General features: G+C 38.6%; 1 protein-coding gene across 3 annotated transcripts in view; it reads right to left on the reverse strand.

Annotated features, from left to right (window-relative positions):
* LOC149022148 (uncharacterized) overlaps positions 1 to 15,942 on the reverse strand; it is an 88,260-nt gene extending 72,318 nt beyond the window's left edge. For all 3 annotated transcript variants that reach the window (XM_089150316.1, XM_089150315.1, XM_089150314.1), the window contains exon 1: positions 15,605 to 15,942. In XM_089150316.1, coding sequence (XP_089006442.1) covers positions 15,605 to 15,757 — 153 coding nt within the window. In that variant the 5' untranslated portion in view covers positions 15,758 to 15,942. The remainder of the gene's footprint in view (positions 1 to 15,604) is intronic.
* Between the last annotated feature and the right edge of the window lie 2,844 nt (positions 15,943 to 18,786).

The following is an 18,786-nucleotide window of genomic DNA, read 5'->3' on the forward strand; positions in this document are numbered from 1 at the left end:
GGGAAGAATAAGAACAGAAAAAAAGATGAGAAGAAGAAATTCGATTCAGTTCCGTCTCAGTTCGAATAGGGTATTTGGTTCTGCCGCTGCTGCTGCTCCTGCAATCACTGCTTCTGCTACCGCTGCATCTGCAACTTCTGCTGCCGCTGCCATGGTGGGATATCTCGCCGAGATTTCGCGAGATATCCCGCTATCGTGAGATAGCAAGACAAGACGGTGTGCGAGAGATGAGAGATGGGAGATCTCGGTTCGAGATCTCGCCATCTCGCGAGATCTTGCTAACGGGAACATTCCACTTGCTTAGGGGCTTTAAAAAGCCCCTATCCGCTCAAGAGAGGCATATCTCACCTCTCTCTCGCTGGAAGGCCATTTTTTGCCAGAAAACTCAAATTTTTGCTGGAATTTGTTGGGGATTCAACATAGCAACATCATCAACTCATCTACAACAGCAAATTCAAGCATATTTCAAGTGATTCAAGCCTATTTCAAGTGATCTTCAAGAAATATAAGATTTTCCCCCAAATTTGAATTTTTTCAAATATAAGGTTCTACAATGGGTGTATGAGTGTGGTATAACTATATGTTGATGATCAAGCTTTGATCTACACTTTCATGGAAAATAATTTAATTTTCTGTTATTATTTTTTTATTTTTTTTGAATTTTCGTATTTAAAAAATAGATATTATCTAAAAAATTAAAATTATAAATTATAAATAAATACTTATGATATGAATGTGATTATTACTTATGTTAACCTACATTTAGAGGGCTACAATCTCATGTATTAATATTTTGATTATCATGCTTGCTGTATTTTTTTTATTTAAATAATTAAATAAAAAATTATCTTCTTTTTTTTAAATGATGCTTATATTATGTAGTTTATTTTAAAAATACAAACATGCATGTTCGAGCATTGTATATATGTTACCTTAGAACAAAGTGTGTGTTTTGTTGTTTTATAAATTGTTTTTACTTGTTTTTATGTATCTAAAAAGTATTCTAATGATTATTTGGGAACATTCATGTATGTATTTCAAACTTTCAGTGCTGTACATTTGAATCTTAAATGGCAACTAGTGGGAGTGGCGGCATTGGTAGTGCGACTCAGGACATTGCTTGTTAACATGGGGATCCCCTGACTGCCGACAAGAAAAAATCTCAATGCAAGTATTGCCTCAAGATTTTGAATTCTGGTGGTTCAACCAAATTAAAGCAACATTTGGCTGGTGGCTACAAAGATGTTTCCAAGTGTTCCAAGGTTCCTTATGAAGTGCAAAAAGCAATTCCAAGGTTCCTTATGAAGTGCAAAAAGCAATTGCAGGAACTTTAAAGGGAGGAAAACAAAAAAAGGACGAGATGGCATAAAAGCAAAGGGAATTTGAGGATACAGTGCTATCTAGACCTTTTCTTGATGTTGATGATGAGTCAAGCGATGATGAAGAGAGGAGGGTTATGGGTGTTGAGTCACGAGCCGAGTGGAGACAGATGAAGGCTGCAATAGAAGCTAGCAAACAGTCTTACATGTTGAGAATGTGCGGCAATATGAACAGATAAGGGGAGCAGGTGGTTCGGGGTCAGGGGCATCCATGCCACCTAGACATAGTTTTCAGGGAACTGAGAGGATCGAAAGGAGGAGAAAGACTGGACATTATGATTCCACATTTGACCAAGACCCTTCCCTCTTCAAGCAACAAGACATCTATCAAAGAAGCATTCCATATATGTTTGCTGGAGGTAGAGAAGGCAATAGGGAGGAGGAAGCTAGGTTGGCGATCAGTAAATTCATGCTCTACAACAACATTGCAGCCAATGTAGCCAAAACACCATACTATCAGGGGATGATCAATACAATTGCTAAGGGCAGGTGTAGGGGTTAAAGACCCAATAGCTTGGGAAGTAATGAATAAATATTTACCCAAGGTAAAGCATGAGGTGGATGAATACATTGGTTCATTAAAGGAAAAATGGAGTACTTAAGGTGTTACTGTGATGGTTGATGGATGGACTGGTCCTACTAGACAGTCCATCATTAATTTCATGGCGAGCTGCAATAGAAAGACATCCTTCCTTAAGTCAGTGGATGCCTCAGATAAAATCAAAGATGCTGACTACCTTTACAAGCTTCTTAGGGAGGTGGTCCTAAAGGTAGGGCCAAAGAATGTTATCCAAATTGTCACAGATAATGGTGTTAACTTCAAAAAAGCTGATGAAATATTGATGAGGAAGAAGAGCAGCAGAATCCACCTCTTTTGGACACCATGTGCAGCACATTCGATTGATCTTATGTTGAAGGACTTGGGGAAAAGAAAGTTAATCAATACTGTGGTTGAGAGGGCAAGAAGGGTAAGTAATTTTATTTATAACCATGGTTATGTGCTGAAGATGATGAGGAACCACTGTAAGGGTGATCTAGTCAGACCTGGATTGACTAGATTAGCCACCAACTATGAAGCTCTGAAAAGCTTCCAAAAGAAAGTGGTGGGTCTACGGCACATGTTTGCAAGTGAGGAGTGGTTTGGCTAGAGTGGATCTATCCATCCTGATGCAGTACTAGCCCAACAAACCATTGCTGATGATTCCTTTTGGAGGCAGCTGAATAGGACCTGGGCATTATAGAGCCTATTGTGTTTGTTTTAAGGATGGTGGATTCAAAGAAGAAGCCCACAATGCCCCACATATATGCTACCCTCGAGCAAATGAAAGAGTTGGTTAGAGCTGCTGCCCCTAGCTCCTTCAAATCCTACGAGAGGATCATCGATAATAGATGGGAGATGCACTTGATGCATCCTTTGCACTTGGCAGGTGAGTCACTTAAGTTTTAACTTTTAAGTCTTTAAGTTTTCATAATATACTTTAATTTACATTCTTAATTTGTTATAAGTTATAAGTTTATTAAGTTATAACTTATAACTTATAACTTATAATTTACAAACAAGTAAACAACCAAATCACTAAGTCACTAACCAAATTTTTTATTTTTCACAATGCAAGCTTACTACCTCAACCCAAAGTACCATTACAAGAATGATTTGGGGCTTGATGTAAGGTTGATGAATGCGGTGCAAGACGTGGTGGAGAAGCTTGTGTCAAATCCCGTCATGCAAGGGACAATTAATGGAGAGGTGAGAACTTATTCAATTGTTTCTTCAACTTCTTGCATTAGTGCATTAAGTATATACATAATACAATAATTGAAGAATTGGTGTATAGATCAGGGAGTTCAAGGAAGCCTCTGGGAGTTTTGGCAAGCCTTCTGCAGTTGCAACTAGGCAAAAAAGATCCTGGTAAATAGTCCATTACTATAAGTCATTAAGTTTATAACTCTATAAATGATAACTAATAAGTTATATAAATATAAAGATTTACTTGCCTAATGCATTCTTATTTTTGGTTATGCAGCTGACAGGTGGGTGCTATATGGAACTAGTGCGCCAAATTTCAGGGACATAACAATTAAAGTACTCTCACAGACTTGCTCATCCTCTGGTTGCGAGAGGAACTGGAGCACCTTCTAGCTCATCCATAGTAAGGTACGGAACAGATTCGGGAGTAAGAGGCTCGAGGACTTAGTGTATGTGCATTACAACATGAAATTGAGAGTAGGGCACATATAAGATGATATAGATGACGACAATCGTGAACCGATTGAGTTGACTGATATATTCCACGAGCCCCCCACAAAAGATGAGGAAGATGATGTCATATATCAGTGGGTTAGGGATCGAGGTGGCCCAGTTCTGGATGGGCTAGGAGGGCAGCCGGATCCTACCATTGCTGCTGCTATGGGCCTAGATGTTGTGGCTAAGCACGTGTCTTCTAATGAGGGTCAGGCTGCTGTAGCAGCATCAGAAGGACCAACTGTACCAAATGTGGAGCCACCTGGTCGACTTGAAACAACTGAGGTGACAACTAGTAGTGGGGATTCAGATGATGCCGATGATACCAGAGGGCCAAGTGGCCCAAGTCAGCCATCGAGTTTGAGTCATGGAGGTAGTCAAGCTGGTCGTGTTTCTGGTAGAAGTCAACGTCAACAAAGGGAGTCACCTCCACCAGGTCCGAGTCATCCGACACATGCGAGCCACAGTTCCCCTATCTCTCAGACTTATGCTAGGAATAGGAAGAGGAGATCAAACCAAGGGTAGGGGCAAACGAATGATGATGCGAGCATGCATGATCTTGAATTAAACATGGGAAGCATGAGCCTAGATCATGGTCACAGTGATTCACAACAACAGAGTTTGGACAGTTGGTAGTCATCGGGGTACCAATACGGGGATCACAGCACTAGGTCAGATTACAGTGGGTATTCTTCTTATGGAGGTCATACTATTCCTCAAGACCCTGCACCTAGAGAGTACACATATGGGAGTGAAGGTGGGTTGTTAAATGAGTGGTTTAGAAACCCCTACCCACATACTCAACAGCAATATGAACAACAACAAAAAGAATGGCACTTTCACCCACCCACGATTGATGGTTATCCCAGAGTGCTATTCCTCCAGTGATTCGACATGGAGATATATCAGTTCCATATAAACCGATTTGTGACATACTACAGTAATGGGTTGACTTGGGAGTCATATGTGGCCACCGTTCAGAATCAATTGATGCAAAATGCTAAGTGATACTCTTAGAGTCTTAGTCTTGTAAGTTGTAAGTTGTAAACTTGTAATCTTCTAATCTTGTTACTCTTGTCTCTTGTAGTCTTGTGCTCTTGTCAATCTTGTGAGTTGTGATTGTGAACTTATGGATTATGATTTATGACTTACTAAAAGTCTAAAACTTTTTAATCCTTATGGTTGTAAAATTTTGAAGACATTTAACAATTTATTACTTTGATAGTTTGAACTTTGATCACTTGTTAACTTGAATATTTGATATGTAATGTTATTGAATTTGATACTTGATAGTTGATAACTTGAATTACTTGATATATTTACATTACATGTTGTCTAACCTTGCATTTCACAGAATTTCGGTTTTACACATAGGGTCGACTTAGAAGACACAATTAGGGTTATTTTCTCACAAATCTAAGACCACCCATGTGTTCAAAAGGCCTTAAATAGGCTAAATACCAAGTTTCAACCCAATCGGGGCCCTAAAACCCACTGAGATTACGCCCATTTTTTGGTAGATCTCGACCGAGATCTCGCCATCTCGATCGAGATCTTGCCTTTTCTTAGTGGCGAGATCTCGCTCGAGAGCTAGATCTCCCACCATGGCCGCTGCATCTGCAACTTCCGCTGCCACTGCCGCTGCTCCTGCAATTGCTGCTCCGCTGATCCTGAAACTGCCTGAGCTTCTACAACTTCCGCTGAAAGAGACACCTGAAGACCAGCTGTTTCAGGAACCTATAGTGAGTTCTTCTATCGTTTTTTTCTTTCTCTCGTCCTTCGTCTGAAAGAGAGACTCCTAAAGACCGCCTGCTGGTATTTATGTTTTCTGTTTCGATCAGCCCAACCAAAAAGAAACAGAAAACATAAATACGATGTTTGAGGGTTCAGTTTGTAAATTTACAAACTTTCAAGGACCTAATTGCAAATTTACAATTTTTTAGGGGCCTATTTGCAAATATAGAATTTTCAGGGGCCTATTTATAAATTTACAATTTTCAAGGATTTATGTGTAAATTAGCATAGTTTCGGGCCTAATTGTAAAATCAGATTCTGTAGGGACTTATTTGTACTTTCAAAAAAAAAAAAAAAAGAAGAAGAAAAAGAGAGAAACATGGTGTTTCTTATATGCCTTTTTTGAATCGTGGTTTGGCTATTACATTCTGCGACATTTCAGGTGAAGGGTGACGACTGAAGAACTGCAGCCAATTTTATTCAACATGGCAACCACCGATGGTACTACTACTCCCACTGGCTCCGAACATTACCCTACTCTTCATCCTTTTTCGGTATGATTTTATGGAACAAATTATTTGATCTGGTCTCGATCTGCTTACCTGACTATTGCCGGAAGAGGACTTGTTGGACACATTACGGGCACCACTATCAAACCTACTACCACAGATGTTTCATAGGATAAATGGATCTCGAATGACTCTCTCACTATGTCATTCCTTTTCCATGAATCCAAATATTGCCCGTGGATACCTATTACTTGATACTGCAGCCCAAATCTAGAAGGCTACTACTAAAACATATGGACAGTTGGGGAATGATGCACAGGTTTATGAACTACAAAAGAAGCTTCATGAGACTACCCAAACGGAACTAACTGTGGCCCAATATTATGCAGAGTTGCAATTTCTTTGGCAGGAGTTGGATCATTATGGGGATTATCACCCCTCTAATCCAGATGATGTGACTACTTATAGGAAGCACGTTGATAAGAGTCGGGTATATGACTGCTTGGCAGGTTTGAATGTGGAGTATAATCAGATCAGAGTGCAAGTATTAAGTCGTTCTCCCTTTCCTACACTCAAACAGTCTTATGCCCTTGTTCAGTGTGAGGAAAGCCGTCGATTAGCCATGCTTCATGCTCCTATTGTGGAGAAATCAGCCTTACAGTCTATTAGCACTAAATCTGATTCGGCAAAGAAGATTGTCAAGTGTGAGCACTGTCACAAACCATATCATACCAATGCAAGTTGTAGGAAGTTTCCATGGGAAGCCTACTGATTTTGAGCAAAAAAGAGCACAAAGAAGGGGAAAACTGAAAGCTAATCTTTCTAAGACAGTTTCCACAACACCCTCTGCAGACATTGGTTTTTCACAGGAGTTAGCTACTCTGTGACGTATTTTGCAGTCTTCTACTGTTGGTACAACCTCTACTACTGCTTCCTACACTACACATACCAACTCCTACCTTGTTACATCAGGTAAAACTTTTACAGGCTACCATGTTTCTTCAGTTTCTGCTCCCTGGATCATTGATTCAGGAACCACCGATCATATGACAGGTTGATCCTCTTTTTTCTTACATTATGCTCCAACTTCCGGAAAAGATAAAGTTTGTATTGTTGATGGCTCCTATTCTTCCATTACTGGAAAAGGAACCATTCAGCATTCTCCATCACTTTCTCTGTCTAAAGTTTTACACGTTCTCTCTTTCTCTACTAACTTGCTCTCTATCAATAGTCTTACACATGCCTTGAATTGTAAAGTGACTTTTTTGCCATCTTATTATGTCTTCCAGGATCTGGTAACGGGAAGGAGATTGGACGTGGTAAACTAGACAATGGATTTTATATGTTGGAGCCAATTGGAGGATCTACTTCTGCTCTGACTGAATCTCCTAATTAGGTTCATTTGGTAATATCAGACCTTCAGCAATGGCACTGTAGGCTAGGTCACCCCCTCTAGGAACTCTTAAGAAAGTGTTTCCCAATTTAGTTTCTTCTTGTAGAAAGGATGACTTTTTTTGTGAAGCCTGCATTTTTACAAAGCAGACTCGTTCTACTTATTTACCTTCTCTTCATCATGGTAGAAGATCTCGCTCGAGAGCAAAATCTCGCTACCATGAAAAACAGAGATCTCGACCATCTCAGCGAGATCTCGGTCAAAATATGCCATTTTTTGAGCGTCAACTCGATAGCGCATCTCAGTGGATTTTAGAGTCCTAGTTGGGCTAAAACTTGGTATTTAGCCTATTTAAGGCCTTTTGAACACACTAATGGCCTTGAATTTGTGAGAAAACAGCCCTAAGTATGATTTCTAAGTCAACCCATAGTGTGAAACCGAAATGCAGTAGGATTAGAGAATGTAAGGTTATATAACATGTAATATTAAACCATTAAGGCATATAAATGAAAATCAAGTGTATCAAATACATCAAATAACTTAAATGTTATCAAGATTCCATCCATATAAGTATTACAATCTTGACTTTTGAGAATAGAATGATAAAAGTATACAACTGTTAGAAGTTCTATATAAGTCATTAAAGCATAAGTTCATAAGACAAGTAGAGGATGATTGGACTTCTTTTGATGTTGTAGATGTGCTAAGAGTAGTTGCAAGTGAAAATTTGGCTGAAATCCAAAAAAAATGGGGCACAAATTAAGAGTTCCAACGAGATATGGCGATATCTGGGACGAGATATGGCGAGATTCTAGGGCGAGATATGGCGAGATATGGCGAGATCTCGAGCGAGATATCCCATTTCGCAGATCTTGACCTTGATCTCGTCTCAGTTTATGAAAAAACCGAGATATCTCGCGAGATCTCGCGAAATCTCCCACCATGCTCTTCATAATAGAAAATCTATTCCTTTTGGACTCATTCATACTGGCCCTTGCCAACGTGTGTCTATTACTGGCCATAGGTACTTTGTTATTTTTATTGATTGTCACCCTCATTCTACATGGATTTATCTTTTAAAACAAAAAAATGAGGTTTTTCGATGTTTTCGTGATTTTCATAATATGATTAAAACTCAATTCAATGCCACTGTGAAGATCCTTCGCAGTGACAATAGCACAAGTATATTGAGGGTGAATTTAAGCGATATCTCTCTAACTCCGGCATAATACAACAGACCAGTTGTGTTGATACCGCTGCTCAAAATGGGGTTGCTGAAAGGAAGAATTGGCATTTTTTAGAGATCGCCTATTCACTTATGATTGCTATAAATGTCCCTGACCAATACTAGAGTGATGCTATACTCACTACAACTTACCTTATGAATAGGATGCCCAGTAGGATACTTGGTTTTAAATGTCCTAATGAGCTTCTCTAGGGAACCTCTTCTTTTATTAATCCCCCAAAGGTTTTTGGATGTGTCAGTTATACCAAAATCATAGCCCATCAAAGTAAGCTGGCTCCTCGTGGCCTACGCTGCATTTTTCTAGGATATTCTGCTACTCAAAAAAGGTAGAAATGCTATCATCCTCCTCCAAGGAAAACCATTGTCTCCATGGATGTCATTTTTAATGAGTCTTGCCCTTACTATACACCTCTCCAGGGGGAGAGTCCTAGAGGAGAGGTGTTATTTCCAACTCTAGACCTTTCTATCACACCACCACAACACAACTTAGCAGTTCAAGAAGTGTTTCTTGACCAGGGGGAGACTTCAACCAGTATGCCTGAGGACTCTAATTCCCCCCCCCCCCTCCGTTTTTTGAACCATATGAAAAACCTAGCCATGGGGAGACCACTTCTATGAGGCACACTATTGAGGTATTTCAAAACAAGATTGACCAGAATAAGGAGGTGCAGACAAGGTTTAAAGTATACCACGATACCATATGATACTAGCCGATACGTATCCATATTTGACATAACCGATACGATACATCTCGATACATCTTTCCATTGAATTACACTAAAATACAATAGCCAGAGCGATACAATACTCAATACAGAACGATACGTTTCTTAAAATCACCTGACCAATACGATACTCGATACCAATACTTTAAACCTTGGGTGCAGACTTATCAAAGGAAGAATTACAACCGGCTAAAGCAGGTGGAGAAAGGTTATACGTTACCACTTCAATCTCTTGCTCCAGAATCAGATTCTACTATTACCCTTGAGGTATCTTCTTTTGATCTTCCTATAGCTATTAGAAAAGGAGTCAGATCTTGTACTCAGCACCCCATAGCTAAATATGTCTCTTATGACTCTTTGTCTGACTCTTACCGTGCTTTTATATCCTCTATATCATCTATATTTGTTATTAAAAGTTGGCAAGAAGCCTATGCTAATAAGAGACGGAAGGCAGCTACGACAGAGGAAATGCAGGCAATGAAGAAAAATTATGCTTGGGAGCTGATTACACTTCCTCCAGGAAAAAAACCAATGGGCTGCAAATAAGTGTTTGTGGTTAAACAAAATATGGATGGATCAGTCAACAAGTTGAAGGCTAGACTAGTTGCAAAGGGGTTTACCGTTTACCCAAACCTATGAAATTGATTATCAAAAGACTTTTGCCCCTGTTGCGAAACTAAACACTGTCAGAGTCTTATTGTCTATAGCTGTGAACAAAGACTGGAACTTGCACCAACTAACGTAAAGAATGCCTTCTTACATGGGGAGTTAAAGGAAGAAGTATATATGGAAATCTTATATGGTTTCTCCGATGACAATATTGCAGGGAAAGTTTGTCGGTTGAAGAGGTCAATTTATGGGTTAAAATAGTCTCCTAGATGTTCGTTTGGACGCCTCCTGAAGACAATGACTTCTATTGGGTACAAGCAAAGCAATGCTGATCATACACTATTTGTCAAGAAGTTAAGTATTAACATCACACTTCTCATTGTTTATGTATACGATATTGTCATCACAAGGAATGATGATGAAGAAATTCAAAGGTTGAAGGACTTTCTTGGCAGAGAGTTTGAGATTAAAGATCTAGGGAAATTACAGTATTTTTTAGGGACTGAGGTGGCTCAATCAAAGAAAGGTATATTCCTATCCCAAAGAAAGTATGTCCTAGATTTATTATCAGAAGTGGGAATGTTAAGGTGTAAAGCAGTTGATTCCCCTATTGATGTTGGAGCTAAACTTAAAGAAAAAGAGGGAGAACCAGTGGACAAAGGAAGATACCAAAGGCTGGTAGGGAAGCTTATTTACTTCTCCCACACCAGGCCAGACATCGCTTATGCCATGGGGATAGTGAGCCAATTCATACATGATCTATATTTAGCTCATATGAAGGCTGTTACCAGAATACTACAGTATTTGAAGGGAACTCTTGGAAAATGAATACTTTTGTCACCCACTGATAATCTAAGAGTAAAAGCATACATTTATGCAAATTGGGCTGGATCTCCAGACAGAAAGTCAATTTCAGGTTACTGTACCTTTGTTGAAGGTAATCTATTTACTTGGAGAAGTAAGAAACAAAATGTGGTAGCTTTATCCAGTACCGAAGCTGAATATAGAGCCATGGTTCATGGAGTTTGTGAGCTACTATGGTTAAAAGGCTTGCTGCAAGATATTAGAGTCCAAGTTCCAAACCCTATGATGTTATATTGTGACAACAAAGCTGCTATTAGTATTGCTAATAATCCGGTACAACATGATCGAACTAAGCACATTGAAATTAATAGGTTTTTTGTCAAAGGAAAGCTAGAACAAGGGCTTAACTGCATGCCTTTTGTGAGGTCTGGAGACCAAGTGGCAGATGTTTTCACTAAGGGTTTGAAAGAAAGAGATTTCCTTCCTATTGTAGGCAAGTTGGGCATGACTAATATCTATGCCTCAACTTGAGGGGGAGTGTTGGCTTCTACTAGCAGTTCAATTAGAGTTTGTGTTCATGTAAATTTTTAATTCTTGTTACCCAAGTAAGGGTATTTATGTAATAGTGTTCTTTCCACTTTATTATAAATAAAGGGCTTGAGATCAAAGGATACAAAGAGGGACAAATTCTTTTTGGTAATTTTATATATTTCCTGGCAAATTCTGATTCAAATTAATTATTTGTGCTTGTAAAGAATCATCTTAGCAATTGGACTCCTTCAACAAGGGTTTTAATCTAAAGGTGGACCAATTAGTGGACACCTCACCAACCAAATTTTGCCGGGGCATTATGGGTATTTTGAAGACCTAGGAACCACAGCGTATAAACAGTTTCCCCTTTTTACCTTTCCACGTGGAGTCCTACTCAAAATTTTAATTTTAATTTCCAAAAAAGAGAGGTTCCATTTAGATTCGAACTCAAGTTACTAAATTTAGAGTCCAACGTCCTAACCACTAGACCATTAGTTTCCTTGTTTAAGTTAGATTTGGAATTTGGAGATTATTCGTATTAGATTGAGTCAACGAATCCTATCCCATGTAATCTAGGAAATCAGTTTATAAAAAGGAAGGAAACTCCAACAGCCAAGGATGGATTTCAAAGGATGCAAAGGGGGACGAATTTTGGATAAAGGAGACCTAGAGGAGTTGTTGCCTTGGGAAAACTTTGGAGAGAGAGTTGCTGGCGTTTCTTCCTTAGTCCTAGTCTAGAGTGATGTTCCACTTAACTTCATCTTCTTCTCCTCCTCCTCCTATGATGTTCTAAATTTATGTTGCTAGAGTGTAGATGGATCCTTACATGAATTAATTTATTGATTTCTCTCTTTCATGTAATACAATCCTCTACTCTTCGCTTTCTTCAATTTTGTTCTTAATGTCTAAATGCCTTGCCAACATTCATGAAATCCGTGTTATGTTTTCATCAAATAACAATGGAGAATACATGTCATACCTGGTTAAAGAATGATAAATTACATCTAACGCGTAACTAATTAGCCAGTTTATTCGACATTGTTTAGGGATTCTATGTTTCAAACAATGCATTGAATTGATCTTCTATACATAAAAGGTAAAAGGGATTTGGTGTGTTAAGGACCCTCAAGCATAAAAGGCCGGGTGATTTAATCTAGTAATCCTGTCGGCAAGGGTAAAGAGTAAATTGATTGTATTAAACGGAGGGATTGATAATTTACGACGTGTTTGGTGAAATCGAAACTCTAGTATTTTCATTAATTGATTTGCTTAGTATTTTCATTCACGATTCTGTAAGTATAATCAGTAGTTAATTCTCAGCTTTAATCCCTAGATAATTATAAGTGTTTTTTAAGTTGGTATGCAATTTGTCTCTTTTTAATCCTCATAGAAACGACATCCCTCTTACTTCTATTACTTGGGCAACCTCGTGCACTTGTGTGTACAAACGCAACACTTAGGTTTCGACCTATATTTGTTGATTTCTCTTGTATTTTGTGATTTCTACCCCATTTTCACCCTATTTCCACAACTCCTTTGCCTTCAAAAATCTCTTTTGCTCCTCCTTTGACTTCAAACACCTCTTAAGCCACAACAATTATTCATGGCCAAGCCCAAACTATAAAAGAAACTCCAAGGCCTCTATAGGCCCAAGGGCATTGCCCCCACACCCCACGCGAGGCTGCCCTCCCAGACCCCCGTGTCCATAGGTAATAGAATGTGAAGCATGAGCCATACCCAACAGCTCCAAACTTCCCAGTTTTTTATTTTTGTCTTTTTCATGCCTTAAATGAGCCATCACTTGATCTTAGTGGTCATTGTATTTTGTTAACTTGTATATGTAACCATTCTATTAAACAATTCATGTATGTTAATGATTCTATGCCTATATGCAGTACAATTTGTACTTCTCGGAACCAGTCATTTGTTAGTATGCTTGAATGATTACTTTTCAGTGGTTTTTTTGGCAAATTATTAATTTCATTGTATTTATTATGCTTTAAATAGGCAAGAAACAAATGAAATGGAGGTCATATAAGGCCCGAAACCTAAGGTCGAAATTTTCAAATAAAGTACCAGGTTTCGACCGAAATTTCGATCGAGACCTCGAGATTTCGGTTTTGACTTGAGATTTCGGTTTTTGGCCAAGTCAAAACCGAAACCTCAATCGTCAATTTGAACCACCTTTATAATTCTTATTTGCTGAGTCCTGGTTGATTTCCTTCATTGGAAAAGGCTACAAATAAAGCCATCGACCTATTTGACAATCAGATTTACGAATATTGAATAAATAATACAATTGAAGGAAGACTTGGGAATCGTGGGTTCCTAGGAGGAAGCCCCCACCTGCGTATTTTGAATTTTTTGCAAAGTCTAGCTTTCTCTTCTCATCTACAAGCTTGCAGCAGCCATTGAAGACCTTCCAATTCTACAAATATTTCAACTAGACCATTCAATCACCAAGTGCACCCCAGCCCCATATCGTAGCCTTCCCTCTTCTTTCCCCATCCTTCCATTTTATTTTCTTGAATTTTCAGACTTTTCTAGAGGCCCAAATTTCAAGATCACGTCTACACCAATCTAACCATTAGATTTGTCCCAAACTTTAGGAACCTCATCCCCCAAACCTTAGTGACCTTTGACCCAATTTGACCCCATTTTGACCGTTTAATTTCAAGATATATTTATTTTCTTGAGTTTTCATACTTCCCAACACCCTAAAAATAAGACCTTAATATCTTTTAATCCTAACATCCAAACACCCCACCAAACTTGGGGATCATATCCATATATTATCTACCTACATCCCTTCCAAGTTGCAACCCATTCTAACACCTAGAGACCCAAGCTTTCATCTCAAGGAATTTATCCCATATCTCCCATGGGATAGGTTATGTATCTTTGAGATCCTTAGAACATATTTGACCACAAAATATTAACCTGACCTTTCCCCCAAGGAAATCATCCTTTCACAACCCATATCCCCTAAATTCCCAAAACCCTAGAATAGAAATAACAAAACCTTAAATTCCATAAACCCTAGTTGAAGAATAATTCTGCAATTTAAAATTCTTTTAAAACAGAATTATTTTCTTCTTTTCCAGCCCTAAGACAGTTTAGCCAAATCCTATTACCCTCCCATTGTACCTACATCCTAAACCACCACCCCCCCCCCAACCCCAGCCGCAGGGCATAATTTTACTTTATCAGCTATTGTCCACCTGCAGTTTGCCCTAAACAGCAGAATTAAGACACTAGATTACTGCTGGTTCTTTGGAAAAGGATCCTGAAGACTGGCCCAGACCCTGGGTTACATCAGATTATGCTCTTTAATGGAGAAGGCCATACCACAGACGAGAACCTAGTAATGGGGTAGTGCTCTAAGGGAGTCAATCGGTAGCACTTCATTGGGTGGAATGATTATATACATGCAGAGAATCATTAGGAAACAAGAGGCCTAACAGTCATGAGAATACATGTATAAAAGGAAATGGCTGTAAAGGCAACAAGAATTAAGTATTCTCCTCTCCCATCTCATTTTTCCCTTCTTCTCTTTTCTTCTCTCTTCTGCCTCTCAGTTTCCTTCCCGTTGCTCTCCTTTCATAACAAATGAGGTCTAAATAAGGAAAAGGAGAATTCAGAGAGAGCAAAAAAAGGATGGGGAATGAAACGAGAAATTTATTGAAAAGAAAAAGTGACAAATAAAAACTACATTAAAAACTGAAAGATGGAAGTAGAAGGAAGCATATCCCACCAAGTCAGGAGAATCCCTGTTAAATGGGATCTGATACATGTATTCTTTCCCGAGAACGTACACTCATTTCTTATACCTAAGACGCACGTAGATAACCAATTAGTGTAACTACCAGGAGACAAATTTGAGAAGTAATAAGACCTGTTTTGCACAAAAGAATGGTATATAGGCATTGTCTTCTAACACAAACCCTAGTGGTCTTCCTCTCCTAAACAAGATCAATGGATTTTGAAGCGAATAAAAAATTTGTTTCCTCTTTATTACAAATTTCATCCTTAATTGTTCGGTTATGTCTAGTTGACCACACCTCTCTGAAATGTCCCAATGTGAGTGCAAGGATTACTGGAGGGACTTGCGGGATTGTTTTAATTTGAAATTGATTCACAACAATTCCGTTGCACCATATGAGCCCGTATAATCTTTAAGAAAGCAATCTTAGCACAACTAACACCCCACCGATCCCTCAAGTTTGTTCCATGTGTCTTATGCTCTATATGGTACTTGAATTTGCCGTCATTAATCCTGATTTGTCTATTGTTCACAGAAGTTTTCTGTTCCGCTTGTTCGGTGTGTCGAAATGTACCGTCCCGATGAATATCTCCAACAAAGGATGATCAAGAGCGGGAAAACTTCAAATTCGATCAACTTTGAAATCAACAGGAAAAAAGAAAAAGATACCTGCTTTGCAACCCGTTGTTGCTGAGAGAGTGATAACGCATCACAAGTAGAGGACTTCAATGGTAAAACTGGGTCGACCAGATAATCCACCAAAGCCTGAACAAGGTCCTCCATAGGAACTACCTTAGATGAATCCATAAAATTCGAAGCCATTATCCATCCACCATAAAAGAACAAGAAATAATTCAAGGGTTTCAGCACTGTGCTAGGGTTTAACCGAACTTCAAGGGTTTCAGCACTGTGCTAGGGTTTAACCGAGAGGTTCTGAGAAATTTCAATACTAGAGAGGGGAAACTTAGAAGAAAGTAAAGCACTTGGTTACACTGAAATGTTTCTAAAAAAAGGCGCGAATTGTGTGATTTGTACGGAAATATCTGGGACAAATATATATGTACTCAGACAAGATGGTTGCTTTTGTCGTCTGATCAGAATCAGATTTTGATCAGTCGGTGGTCCTCTCCGAGACCAATCTAACTTCATTTTTTTTTTTATTATCTTTTTTTTTCCCTTTTGTCAACAAATCCTATTTTTCCCCTTTTGTCAACAAATCCAACAATTCAATGTAAAGTACCAAAACCTCAAGGTTAGCTCAGTTGACAAAGACCAAGGCCCACTGTATGAGTCAAGAGTTTGACTCTCCTTGGGGCTAGGGGCAAAGTGTGTCCTATGTTTGAATTATATATAGAGCTACATCCTTGACAATGTAGTTGAAGTGCAGGTAAATATTTTTTTAATAGTGAAAATAAGACTTCTGTTAGAAATTTAGAAAGTAGTTAACAACCCTGAATTAAACTACCTAGAGTGTTAGTAGTTGCTTGAGTAGCTAGATTGGTAAAGTAGTTAAACAAGGTGGGGGATATAGTATAGTCGTTATATAAACATGTTATGTCCGATTTGGTCAACCGGTTGGACCAAGTTAAACAAAGTGGATCACTTAAGTTCAAGTATTGGAGAACTGAGGGTTTCACCCCATGTGCTCAAAAACATGGCGTTTGTATAAGAAATCGCAGCTTAGAGAAATGTGTCTACTTAAGAAATCCATATGGCAGTTACACCAATGGTAGTCTGTTACGCACTGTACTGCCCTTAGTGGAATATTTGGTGTGTGTCCATTATTTCGGGTGCTTAATCCCCCAAGATCTAACCAGAAAATCATTATTTTAGGTCCAAAAACTCGGATGCGAAAAGAAGGCAATTGTGGGCCATCCAAGTAGAGACCATTGGGTTAGATTTTGAACCAATGGAAATAGATGGATTTGATGCTGAGTTGGGAATTCAGTCAGAGTTTGGAAGAAAATCTAACTCGAACGTTGACAGACTTAGTAGATGGATCAAGTATACAATGATGACACGTGTAGAAGGCCTCGAAAATCATGTAAGGCCCTTCTACAGTATTGTTGAAAACATAGACTGAGGTTTTTTAATTAAAATATGATTATGTTTCCTAATAATTCTAGAGTTTTATTTCTATTTGTTTTATATTTCTTTTTCCTACTTAGTATAGGGCTTAACTAGGTTGTAACTATAAATACCGTATTGGGATATTGTGAATAAAATACTTTTAGAGGAGCAATTCCTCACATTACAATATGGTATTAGAGCAAGGTTTTGTTTTCATCATACGGAGGTGTTGTAGAATTTTTTTTTTGAAGTCACTATTCATGTGTTTGTTTTCTTTTCGGGTATCCTGAAAATGCATATTGGGTGATTAAGTGTATGTCTAGGAAAATTTTGTCTGAGGGGTCTAGTATTTAAGTGGATCGGTTGTGTCCCTCCAGTATTTCTTGGAAACTTTCTTTGTGTACTTTAGTTCAACAATATACCAATTGGAGGTAACATGAGGAGATATTTTTCATGTGAATTAGTGGGAGTTATTTTGTAGTCAGCAGCAGTTCGTGATAAAAGCAATGATAGCTTTTGCAAATTTGAATAGTTCCAGTGACTTTTTTGTAATTTTGAAAAAATGCGGGGACTTTCTGCAATTTTCAACAATTTCAGGAACTTTTTTGTAATTTTGAAAAAGTTCAAGGGGCTATTTGTAAATTTGAATAATTTCTCCTTGCGATGGTGGTTGATCCCATATCTCCTTTATTTGGTAATTCTGAAGAGTCTCCCATGTCTTCCATTCATAAGGATCGTGAGTTTTCTCCGCTTTAGATAACCACTGTGAAACTTAATGGGACAAATTATCTTAGATGGTCTCGTTCAGTTTCCCTTGCTATTGATGCTCGTGGTCTTACTGGCCATCTTGATGGGACTTCTACAAAACCTTCCACACCTGATCTACAACTTTCCAAGTGGTATACATTTCACATCCACTCAGCCGGTACCCTACCTGGCATACCCGGGTATGTGATCCACAGCCCTAAAGATCAAGTATCGAGCAACCATGCCTCCCACATACGCGATAACACAAATCATGAACAATATAATCAAAGTAATGTCATGCAATCAATAAGATTAATACAAGCTTAAAAGAGATACTATATCAAAGTGTGGAAGTAAAAGATGTCAAAATCATAATGTAATTAGAGTATAGAGAGTGAGCGGAAATCACTCCCTAAATTGTAGCGGAAAATAGTTCGAGAATCATAAGGGTTACAGACCAAGTCTCAAAAGATTACATAAATAGTCAAGCATTAAAACTAAGGTTTCCTCAGTTTTATACAAAATATCCTCATAGGTGTAAATAAAAGACACTAGGCACGGCCGCTCCCACACCAGGTTAGAGCTAATCCTGGAACGTAGCATAATCACCCCGCGAAATCCTCACAGTAATCTTCGCAGTAGCCAACACCTGAAGGGTAGTATGCTTCATCAAGGGTCTCCTCATAGTGGGGGCCATCAAGTCCTTCAACACCTGTAGGATAGTCTAACAAAACATTGCACAAAAAGAATAAGTTCAAAAGAACTCAGCAAGGCAATTATTCCATAATACATAAATAACATGATCCAAAACATAACATGATGTAAGATGATATGAGACAGATGATGCATGTATGAGTTTATCTCTATGTATGCTAGTCTCTATAGTAGACATGCTTTAAGTCATAGCACCATACTTTCTTGGGTAGGTCCGGTCACTCGGCTTCAGTAGGCAATGGGTCTTGCAACCCTCGGGACAATCCATGGCTGGGGTTTAAGTCACCGCTCTCACACATCACCATTTGGTATAAGTATTG

This window comes from Hakea prostrata, chromosome 3 (assembly GCF_041222555.1).
Source record: "Hakea prostrata isolate BN-2017 chromosome 3, UWA_Hpros_2, whole genome shotgun sequence".
Taxonomy (NCBI): Eukaryota; Viridiplantae; Streptophyta; class Magnoliopsida; order Proteales; family Proteaceae; genus Hakea; species Hakea prostrata.